The sequence below is a fragment of the Chroicocephalus ridibundus genome, chromosome 3 (assembly GCF_963924245.1).
Source record: "Chroicocephalus ridibundus chromosome 3, bChrRid1.1, whole genome shotgun sequence".
Lineage (NCBI taxonomy): Eukaryota > Metazoa > Chordata > Aves > Charadriiformes > Laridae > Chroicocephalus > Chroicocephalus ridibundus.
The window spans coordinates 92,397,832-92,410,069 of record NC_086286.1 but is presented as its reverse complement, the minus strand read 5'-3'; the positions used below and the strand labels follow the sequence as shown (position 1 = coordinate 92,410,069).

Below are 12,238 nucleotides of genomic sequence, written 5' to 3'. Positions count from 1 at the left end.
GAATAGAAGGGAAGGGTCACCTCCCTTGACTGGCTGACAACACTCCTCCTAATGCAACCCAGGATACCATCAGCCACCTTTGCTGCAGGGGTACATTTCTGGCTCATGGTCAACGTGGTGTCCACCAGGATGCCCATGTCCCTTTGCTGACAAGCCACTTCCCAGCTGTGTGGGCCCCAGCATATACTGGTGCCTTGGGTTGTTCCTCCTCAGGTGCAGGACTTTACACTCCCTTTTTGAGCTTCATGAGGTTCCTGTCAGCACATTTCTCCAGCCCATCCAAGTTTCTCCAACTGGCATCACAACCTTCTGGCCTATCAGCCTCTTCCCAGTTTTGTGTCATCTGCAGCTTTGCTGGGGGTGCACTCTACACCATCACCCAGATGCAACTGAAGAGCTGTCTTTAAAAAAACCCTGCAATATTTTCTAAATAATGATTTAGAATACAGTACTGCAAACGTGTATTGAGATTGCCGGGGTGCTCCCTACTGTGGGTCATCTCACTGACAGCGCACAGACTGCTTACAGATGCATGTCTCCTGCTTCAGTGAGCACTCTTGCCTTTCTGTGATCAAATGTAGAAAAATGTTGTGTATTTCATAAAAAGAATTCTCAGTAAATGCTTTGATGCTGTTTTAATTACTAAAACTAGTGTTCTTCACCCAGACTGAGTTTCCCATAATTTCTGAACATATTAAATAGAAGATGAGGAAAAGTAAGCATGGCCTTGCTAAGGCTAACAACTCATACTCAACCAAAGTGATTGCCTTCTGTGGTAGAAGTCTCTGGATCTGTGGACAAGGGGTGAGCAACGGATGACGCTTACCTTGACTTCAGCAAAGCTTTTTAAGCTTTCTCAAAGCTGTCTCTCAGAATACTTCTCTATCCAAGTTAGGATGTTACGCTCTGATCAGAGGGACAGCAGGATAGGTAAAATGTTGTTCGCGTGATTGGGCTTAGAGGGTCATGGTTAATGGGTACGATATTCTACTTGGGGGCCAGCGACAAGCATGTACCGCAGGGGTCTGTACTAGGACCTGTCCTGTTCAAACATCATTATCAATCATGTGGAGGAGGTGATGGAGTGCACCCTCATGAAGGTTATCAGATGAGACCAAACTCTGGGGAGGGGGAAACAAGTGATATGCTTGAGGGCAAGGCTGCCATCTGGTGAAACATAGACAAGCTGGAGGAATGGGCTGACAGTGACTTTATGAAATTCAGCAAGGTCAAGTGCAGGTCTTTCACCTGAGAAGGAAGAGCTTATGATGGCAGGGACTGGGAGTACCTGGCTGGGGAGCAGCTCAGTGGGCAAAGCCCTTGGGGGTCCTGGTGGGCAGCAGGGTGAATGTAAGGCAGCAGTGGTCCTGGCAGCAACAAGGGCCAACAGCATCCTGGACTGTGTCAGCAGGAGCATGGTCTGGTAATCGAAGTCAGAAATTGTAACTTTCCACTCAATATGCAAGTCTTGGTTCCCCAATAAAAGATAAATATTGATAAGGTGGAGCAAGGGCCATCGGGACGGTTGAGGGCTGGAGCCCTTGCCCTTAGGTGGGATGCACACGGTCTAAAGGGTTATGTAAATAAATGGCGCAAGCTGACTGGTACACCAATGCTGATTTATTTATAATCTTTTTTATTAAGAAGAGATGCTTAGTCATATCTGTTGCTTGGAAAATGTACTTCCATATAGGAAGAAGTTGGGATGAGAACCTAATCTGTTGCAGGAACCTCACTTGAGATTAGAGACAGTAAAGCCTCAACTGTTCAATGCAGTGCTATTTGAGGTGTAAGGGTCATACTTCCTCCTGGGAACTGTTTTTATTCTGCCCTAAAAGGCTGTGTAGGTTTGAACAGGAGCACAGTAGTAAATTGTTTAAGTGGAGCTGAAAAGAAAACTGGGAATTAGTTGTTGAATATCATTTATATTTAGAAAACTCAGATGTTATTTATACTGAGTGGCAGAACAAGTTGTGAATGATGACTTGTGAGCAAAATATTTTTGTTGCTTTGACTTGCTAAGTTTGAGCCATTCATCTCAGTCTTCAGAGAGATTTTTATTTGTTTTGGTCTTGATCTTCTGAGAGACCAATGTAATATTTGCATTTCATTGATAACAAAGAAAATAAATATATAGACATATGCATCTGCATGCAGATAGCTAGATATGCCTATTAAAACTGACAAAGTGCAGAGAAGTCTTCAAGTAACTTCTCTGAAAGCTTGGTTGGCTCCTTAATTTATCAACAGGAACACTTTGGATGCACTCCCTGTTCGTTGTTCACTGTAAAGTATTAAAAATAATAATCAGAATTCTACCTATATGTTATTGTTATCTCTTTCCTGCATGGCCAAAGTTCTCGGAGAATTGTCTGAAAATAGGTTTTGAGAATTTTTGCAAGCCTATTACCTTGTTTCCTCACTCCAACTCATCTAGTAGAAATACAAAATTCCTCTACAGGATGTACAGGTTGATTTCTTGATAACCAGCTCAGCTGTAGCTGGAAACTTTGGAAGTGATTTCATTCGTAACCTTTCTGACAATGGGAACAGGGCTCACCAACTCCAGCATTCATTACTATGATACTTGGAGTTGTAGTGCATTCACATTCTACTTTTAGATCTTTGTTTTCTCTAATAGCTGGTCTTTGATTTGAAATTAATTGGAAAGGATGTTAGATTAAAAACCTCTGTGTTTTGTTTTTTGGGGATTTTGTTTGTTTTTGTCTTTTGCTCCAGAGAAGGCAGGTGAGGGTATAGACACAGTGTCAGAGGAGGGTTGCGCAGCAGGACAGCCTCTCTTACCACCCTAATGTGCTAAGGTCACATGCTGCGTTAAACGCTAGTGGAGGGCTGTTCTCAGTTCTTTCCTGTGTCCCTGTTTCCTCTCGTGTTCTGTCCTTCTACGGACTGTGTTTTGCTCCTCTTCGTTAGAAACCAGAATCAATGCCTCTTCATCTCTGTGCTCTTTGCAGTCTGTGAGCCCTAGTGGATCTGCTCATCCTTGACATGTAAATTGGGTATCACAGATCCTTTTGCTTTGGGGAAACTCATTCTGCACTTCCGAAGCTGGCAGTAGGTCTGAGCTCTGTCTCGCCAGCCTCGGCTGTGCCATCTGCAGGCAATGGATTCCAGGCTTGTAGGTCAGAAAGCACAAACCTCGGCTGCATCAGCTGACAGTAATGGATTAAAAGCCTCTGTTTTGGTTAGCTGCTAGCAGGAAGATTTGTGCTCTGCTAATGGGGATCAGTGAAAATGACTGGCAACTTTTTTCATTATTTGTGTCAAGTTAAAAAGAAATTGGATTCTTTTTTCATTCCCTGCTGTTAATCAGCATACTTCTCTATTACAGAACTGCCCGTGCTTTTTCATTTTATTGTTTGAGAAGTTTTTGTTAAAGATTTTTTTCTCCAATGGCCTTCCGAAGTGATGGAATAAGAATGACATGTTTTCCTTCCCAAATAGTTTTATCTTTTATCTACATAGGTTGCTGCCAGTGCTCAGTTAGGATTCTCTGCTATTTTATTGCAGTACTGTGATATGTCTGTTATACTTACAGTAGCCTTATGAATCTCAACAGAATTAGTGTAAGGCTGACTGTCTTATTAACAGAAGTTTAGAAATCTTACTCATACTTTGAGCTGTTGAGCTGTGTATGACGAAATAATGGTTTTTCATGTCATTTATTTGTCTTTGCATCTTGATTTTACTAATAAATGAGTTTCAGTGAACTTCTGGGAGTGTAGCGTAGACATCATGATATAGTAGTAGATTTGAATGCTCTCTTTCATTTTCCTTCTCTGGGAATTTAGTACTATTGAAAACCACATCAAATTATGTTATTTTCTTTTAATTCAGATAAATTATTGAATTTTTTTTTCTTCAATGTTAAGAATTATTTTTGCTGCTGGGTTAGACTTTTAAAGAGTGCATACTGTTCCTAGCTTTTACTGCTTCTGGGAGAAAGTAGTTCTTCTGGGCAACTGATAGTTATGATTTGCAAACTAGATCATTATCATTAAGAAGTTACAGGGCTTTTTCATGTCCAGGCTGTTGGGAGACATCCTTTTCCTCTTCTATTCTTTCTCTTGGCACCCTAGTAAAAAGAAGTTGAGGATCTACTTGTTTTTCCAGAGAATCTTACAACTCCGAAAAGGCCCTGGGATGTCTGAAAATTGGGGACATAATAACTGTATTTGTTAAGATTGTCAGTATATGACACGCACAAACTGTATTTGGGATGTGTCATCCTATGGATTTGCATGTACTAAGTAAACGTAATCCTCAGTGATTCATCTGGCAGGTTATCTTATGTATTTCTCTGTGGGAAATGCTGAATAGAAATCTGTGATCTTATTTCTATTCCTGTGTTTATGATGTTCGGTACCAAGAATGCTTCTATGCAACGTCATTTGCTATTGAAACATTAAAAGGAAAGTTGAACTAATGGGTTGGGGAAAGTAGCCTCCCTCAGGTTCTACAGTTTCCAAGAATCAAATTCATTAAAGCTGATCTAAAAATGAAAAAATATTTTTTCAAAGCATTTACTGAAACTTGACCAAGTTTGGGGTTTATTTTGGTGGATTTTTTGTTTGTTTTTAAGCTTCCATATTCTGATTGATTTTCAGTAAAGGTACATATCTATTAATGTTAATTTTTATAAAATTTATAATTGTTTCATTCATACTTACTGCAAAGTGGGATATAATACAAATACTATTTCCGTACTTTTGCCAACTTTAAAATTATTTTGGAAAGCTAGTTTTTCAATTATGCAGCAAGTTTTTAGAGTCTTTAAAGAACATCATCACAAGTATGCAAAAATTTTAATGTGAAAATGAACATCAAAATAATTCCTTTTCTGTAAGAGATGGAAAATCTTTTTATTCTGAGAACAAGATTTTTCTTATTTAAGAAAATAGGCAACTTGCTATTGTGACACGATAACAGCCATTTATAATAAAATTCTGACTTTTATAATTTCTTTAAAGGCAGTTGCTGTGTTAGTGAAGCAGCTGGTTACACTGGAAGTAGCAGTGTTGCTATGTGTGGAGACTAATAGTGTAAAAAGCAGTTTACCATCAGACTAATTTTGGTTTAATTCTGCTTTCCCCTAAGTAAGAGCATAGTACGTCATTGGTAGTGTCAGCATTTAAATTTCAAGGCTCTTGGAAGTGCCAGACTTGCGTTGTTTTCTTCTGTCGTCAGTGCCTGTAGGAGGGGAGAAAGCGGACAACATGACGAATTGAGAGTTGAACAGAAAAGTGATTATAGAAACTCTTGAGCAAAGATTGCGGCCAGGGAAGCTGAAAATAATTCGCTCAGCTGCTTCATTGCAAAAATGCTGGGCTGCATTTCAGAAAACCTTCAGAATACGATCTGAAAGCATTTGTCTTGCAAAGGCATTAGGGATTTTTTTTACATTTCATTATCAGGGTGATCATGCCATTAGCCTCTGGCTCTGGTGCAACGTCAGTTGTCGTCGCTGTGGATGACACAGGTGTAAAACAGTCCTGTCAATGAAAATGAGGTGGAAAAGTATAGTCAGTATTGGTTTCTGGTTTTGTTTTGGGGTTAATTTAGTAGTTGGAAGCCCTAGAGTCTTTTCTCTGGATATAGCACAGGTGACAGTGTTGTGCCATGACCTGGGTCTCAGCTGCCTTCCAGAGAAAGGTGGCACTGCTGAAGCTTTCTGTGAGCAAATCCTGATCTACTTCTGATGTCTGAATCTCTCTCTGGTGTGGTGTTTGCTCCTTTCTGCTAGCTGTACACTGCTGCAGGATAAACTGGATTATCTCCTTCAGCTGGCTTACACTGTGGTCCCTCCAGTGCTTGAGGAGATGCCAGGGATGGGCTGGGAACAGGAGGTTCTGGGTCGGGTGGGACCTCTCCCTTTTGGGAACAACCGGGGTTGCATCATCAGCTGAACTCTGCTGTGAAAGGGCAGAGTGACTGTGACACAAAGAGAAGCCATGCTCTCTAAATGCCCACGTGCTACTTCTGACTTTCCTCTGTGGTCTGTTACTAAAGATGGCAAAAAAAAGTTTCCGGTTTCATTTAATTTGAGATAGGAGATACCTACAGAATCTCTTGGCTGGCCAGTTTGTTACACTGTGGTGATTTAACCACTGTCTAATCCAGTTTTACACCAGTGGGATTTCCCATTAAGCTTGAAGGATAAGGACCCCGTTACTGGATTTTACTGTGCTGCATTTATTTGGACTGTAAATGCTCTTCTGGATGTTGGGCTTTGGTTATCCTGAAAGCTGAATGCTTGCCTCATTTGATTTGACAGAGACAATGTTTTACAGTATATTTTAAAAATGAAGTTAATGTTTTATAGAAGAGCACTGATATCTGAAAATAAACATCAACAATGTCCACTCTGCCCTAGAGATTTTAGAGCAGTTACTTTTGAAATTTTCCTTTTAAACTGATTACTTCCAGAAAATAAGATTGACTCTCCACATGAAGATACAGAAATTAAGTTAGTTAGCCATTCTAGAACACTACCAATGTAGGAAGAGGTTGGACTTTTTCATCATGGGCTATGACTTTCTTCTAAGCCATATAGTCTGAACCATTTTTACATGGTAATATATATTTTAAAAAATTGTTTGAGAAAATCACATTGGTTGCTATTGGCTGCTGTTATTACTATATAGTACTGTCATCTGTAAGACAGAGAAAACAATATAATAATTAAAACGAAGAGGGCACAGAGACCAAGTATGTCTGATGAACCAAAGTATCTTTCTACCTGTAATTTATTAATCTGAGTGGGTTTTTTTCCCCCCCCAAAAAACCCCAAAAAGCTCGAAAAATGTGTTCCAAATCAGTTAAAAGGAATAATCTATAGATTTATGAAAAAATTAGCAAGGAAGAAGCAAGTAGGGAGAAATAACTTAGAAATATACCATCAGCAATTCATAATTAGATGCTCAAAAAACAAATTAACATAGTTCAGAAGTAGGGCACTAGTGCTACATTGACTTTAACTGTATGTCAAGTAAAGGCAGTGCTAGTGAAAGGAAACAGTAAAGTCACTGAGGTTCTTCAGAGTCTGATTTTTAACTTGTTTTTTAATATTTCTATCGAAGATACGGAAAGCATTTAAAACCATTCTTGATAAATTAGAGGTAACAAACAGCTGGAGAAACAGATAAAATAGACAGTCACTGATAAAGAGAAGATAGGTTCATTAACTGAGCTGGGTTCAGGCACGCAATACATTTTTCGGCATATCTAAATAAAATCTGTATCTTGAAATAACAAGTACACACTATATTTCTATCTTTATTTCAAGAAGCAGTTATCCTTTAATGACAAATCACTCTTTCCTGAGAACAGGGAAACACAGTCGTCAGTTGAAACTGAACTAATGTTGTTATGCTTTGGCCAAAAGGCCTCATATGTCCAAGAGCTGCTGTATTGAGGTTATATTATCTCCCTGTCTGGTGGTGTTCTGAAAAAGGCCGGAATGCTGGTTCCAGATGGGTGTACTTCAAGAAGGACATTTTTAACTGGAGATGATTCAGGGTAGGGTCGTAAGAATGATGAAGAAATTGGAAGTGTGCTGGCTGGTGAAAGACTTCGAGCTCAGTCTGCTTAGTTTAGCGAAGTGTGGTTAAGAGGTCACTTGATCCCAATCTTAACATATTCAATGTGGGGAGCGGAAATGTGATAATAAATAGCTTCTCTATCTAGCAAACAGAAGTAAAATAAGAACAAACAGCTTGAAGTTGAAGTCAGCCAAATTAGTTTGGAAATAGGGTGCAAAATTTTAACAGGGGAGGCAATTAAACACTGGAACAACTCAACCAATAGCTGTGATGCATTTGCAAACACTGGAAATACCATAATTAAGATTGCATGGCTTTCTGAAAGACTCAATGTAGGTTAGGAACAAGCGTTAAATGTGAAGTAGAAATTGCTGCAGGGGAACCTGTAATGTTCAGGAATTGCAATACTCGCATCCTTTCTAAAAGTCCAGGACTCTATTTGCAGTGCAATATAGCAGTTAATTTCTGGACATTTTGACTCTGGTTTAACCATTAGGAGAATTTTTAAGGTATTTTTACATGACACAATGTGGTGCAGGTATGCATGCTGGCCCTGAACAAGCTAGGATGGATGCTAAAAGCACCAAAGCTATGCTAGCATGGTTTCCCACCAGGGGTGATACATAGTGCTTTTTAGCAGAGCTTGTATGTGGTGCTTGGTGATCACAGCTGCTTGCTCACTCTTAACAAGCTCCTACCTGCAAGGAATCCTTGAAGCCCTTAGGAATCATATGCAAAGATAAGGTTTTCTCATATAGGAGAAGCAGGTTTCCAAAATGGTAGTTTTTTCACCCCTTTTTCTTTATTGTTTACGTGGGTTCAATTTGAGGAGAGATAAATTAACACAAGAAAAGTTATCAATTACTTAGAGCAAGAAACTGTATTTGACTTAGGAAACCTGTGATGTGAAAATAGTTGGAGGCTGAGAAATAGTGAAGGGAACACATTGAAGGCCTTATTCTTACTCTTTCCTAAACACCAAATTATCTCTATTGCGGAGAAAGGATACTGGACTGGTGGATTACTGATCTCATCCCATGTGAATATTCTTATATGCATTCTAACAGTGTCTGTTTCATACTATTAAATTCTGAGAAACCAAATCTGTAACTTTAATGATAGCTTGTAATGTTTCAAAGTGTGAACCCCTCAGAACAAAAGAATCTGTGTCTAAAACAGAATTCTCGAAAACACCTTTAAAGTCTATTAATTGTATCAGTTTTACCATAGCAACTTGAAACTGATTGTATCAGTTTTATCATATCAACTTAAAACTGGAGTGCACATTTTGTTCGTTGAACCGTCATGTTGATGCATTGGACAGATTTATAGTGCAGTTAATGCCTCAGGTCTTTAGAGATGAGTTTCCAGTGCTGGCAGAAGAAATACAAGAAATCAGCCTACATAACTGTGGATTACTTTCCAACTGTTGAAATGCTTTTTCCGGTCTTGTTTAGCTCTGAATGTTGTCAAACCACTTCATAGTACAGTATATGGATCACTTGTTTATAGGCCTGTGACTTGCCAGTCCATCTGTGGATGAGCTACTTAGAGCCGTTGATTGAGTCATTCCTAGAAAAGCAAAAGAATTAGAGAAGTACTTGAATCAGAAAGAAAACTGTATAATTAAGGCATTGCCTTTATCTATTCTATTACGTAGACAACATGGAGCTGCCCAACTGGAGAAAGTGCTGGTGTAGACATTAAATGGAAGATCAAAGCATTATGAAAGTTTGACCTGATCGCTAGCGCTGTCTTTGGCTTTTCCACTTGATGACTAATGGTATACCAGCAGTACGCCATGTGCTTATCTTAAAAATCAGGCTGTAACTGTTCTTGAAAGATTAACATACACATTATTCTCATTACTTTTTTTCTGATGTGCATCTCTAGAAGTTCATGAAACTTTTTTATGCACCTTATGAAATTATAAAATGTGTATGATGAAAAGTGAGACTTTGCTGCCATATTTCTGAACAAATATATCTGATGTTGTTTGATTCTAGGCAATTTAGTATTTAGTTTCAATAAACTTCAAGATATTTGGGTGTGGTGAAGCTTTGTACTCCCATCAGATTAAAAATATTTTTCTTTCATTTTTATGTCTCATGATGAACCTGGTTTGTTTTTTGATTAAAAGGTGCTTATATCACTTTCTGTATATATTGGGCTATATAATTATTTATGAATTGGATCACATAAAAACTGCACAGACACTGAGATTTAAAATTAGAAAATGTTGCTTGTAATTGCCATGTAAAACTTAAATAAGCAGCATTAATCCACATGATTATTTTCTTGCTAAAATTTTTACTTAACAGTTTTACTTTCTGAGTAGCTATGATTCGTGACTTTCTCTAGGTTGTGCAGAGGTATGTATCAGTGAAGGATTTCTTTCCATGTGTGTCTTTCAGTATTTTCAGGATCCAAATTTTTACTGACTTCTTGTTAAAATCCTTATTCTCATTCAGAAATGTTACAGTTTGCATTGATAGGGTAAATTCATGTTCAGTGGAATACATTTTTATTCTTGATATTTCCTTAAAATGGTGTAGAAGGTGTAAACAGCTTTACAGTAAACATAAAAATATCCTATTAATTAGTTTAGACTTTTAGGATGGTTTATCTTTCTGTGAAAATGCAAGAGGGGAAAAGTAGCTACATTCTAACCCTGCTAATGATGTCACGTTTCATATATTCCACAAGTAATACAAGTAAGAAATCACAAGAGCCATAATTTAATTACATTTTTGGGGTTTGTTTTTCCTTTTCAGTCAGTGGTGAAGACTGGGCGATTGCTGATTAGCCACGAGGCTCCCTTGACAGGAGGATTTGCATCTGAAATCAGTTCCACAGTTCAGGTACACGTTATTTGTATTTAAGTGTTCTGCATGGCAGAATATGTTTACCTATTGAAAGAATATTTATTGCTACATTAAAAGTTGAGGTTTTCGTATTTTTCAAGTTATTCTTTATTACATTTTTATTAAATTTCAGTTTTGTGGATGCTTGTGTTGCTTTATCTGAACAGCTGATAAACCATTTACCTACGAGGCACTGTGCATAGCATCAGCTAAGCTAGAAAATCTAACTTTCACTGAAAAGCAGGGAGGATGTGCTGTCAGATGCAAAGGAAAAATATTTAAGTATAATTGATTTTTAATATACTTTTTTACCTTTCTCATATTTTTTTTTTATCCCCAAGACTTCTTAAAAATACATTCTAGGAATGTTGAAATCAGACACGTAAAAAGCACCCAGGTCCAATATGGTATAATGTGGTGTTAGACCTAGTGTTCAGAGACCTCATTAGGAAAGCAGTCTGGGAAAGTGGTTCGTGTATAGTTGTGGTGGTGCTCACGCATCTGTAGAGCTTGTCTGCACAGAACAGCTTTGGAAGGTTGAGATGTACATCAGTATCAGTTGTCTGGAGCATTAGGCTTTAACTTTTTTGGACATCCTTTTGAGCTTTCTGACGTTCTTTATCTATGCTTGCATGCATATTTTCCCCTTAACTTGATTTCTTTCCTATGCACATCAGTGATACTGTTTTATAGAAACATGTAAATGAATTATGTCCACCACTGTCTGATTACCATTTTCTGATTATTCTGTTTTTAGAGTAGTTAAATTACAGGACTAGAGAGAAATGGGATTTTAAAATTCCAAAATGTAAGCTGTAAAGGCAGTAGTTAAAGCTTGTGAATTAGCCTTTTTGTAGGAAAGAATAGACTTAATTGTTCTGGCAATTTAATTTGGAGTTAAATATGCATAAGGAGTCAGAAAACTATGTTTCTTGATCGTTGTGACACAATTTCTTTGAAAGAGTAATAGTGTTAATTTTAGTATTATTATGTGAAGAGAATTCTTTTTTCCTATGAAAATTTAGTCTCCATTAAGAACCAAATGTTTATCATCCTTCTAAGAAATTAGCATTTGACCTCTAGCCTCCAACTGTTTTCATATCACAAGTTTCCTCAGTCGGATATGGTTTCTCGCTCTAAGTAGCTGATAACTTTTCTTGCAGGAATTTATCTATTCTCAAATTGAACCCATGTGAAAAATAAAGGGGCGGGGGCAGAGAAAAAGAATAAAAAATTCCACCTCCCCTATTTATAGGTAGGCTCTGATTAATTTAGGTCTAGTAAAGTCATAAGGTACTGCCAGTCATGTTGAAAGTGTTGGTTTTTCTTAATTTTTTACAACAATGTGAAATAAACTCAACCAGAAGAGCCTGTCTTTTAGCATCTTGTGCTATTATTAACACTTGAGGAGAAAACTATTCTAAGCCATGCAGCAATCTCATAAGTTGCCGGCGTAACAAAGGAAAGTGTGTATGTTGGAGAGAAAAGGGAGTTGAAAAGAAAAAAAAAAGCTTATCAGTAAATATTATTGGAAGATTCATTGCATGGGGTGTTCAATATGTTGCTGAAACTACAAAATGAGTTTGTAATCTCCTCAGACTTCCAATAAGAAAGGTACTTACCTGATTGATCAACTTGGGGGTGTTTTTCATATCAGAGATGTATCTTGACAAATATCACTTATTTAGAAAAGAAAGTATGAAATGCTTTAATAAGGGGCTATTAATTTCTGTCGATATGGAAAGGAAATATTTGTTTTGTGATAGTAGCTCATAATTATAATAATTATGTGTGTTAATTATATTAATTTTT

The 12,238-nt window shown here is 37.8% G+C and overlaps 1 protein-coding gene across 2 annotated transcripts in view; it reads left to right on the top strand.

Moving 5' to 3' along the window:
* BCKDHB (branched chain keto acid dehydrogenase E1 subunit beta) overlaps positions 1 to 12,238 on the top strand; it is a 129,301-nt gene that overhangs the window by 65,927 nt on the left and 51,136 nt on the right. For both annotated transcript variants that reach the window (XM_063330110.1, XM_063330109.1), the window contains exon 9: positions 10,337 to 10,423. In XM_063330110.1, coding sequence (XP_063186180.1) covers positions 10,337 to 10,423 — 87 coding nt within the window. The remainder of the gene's footprint in view (positions 1 to 10,336; positions 10,424 to 12,238) is intronic.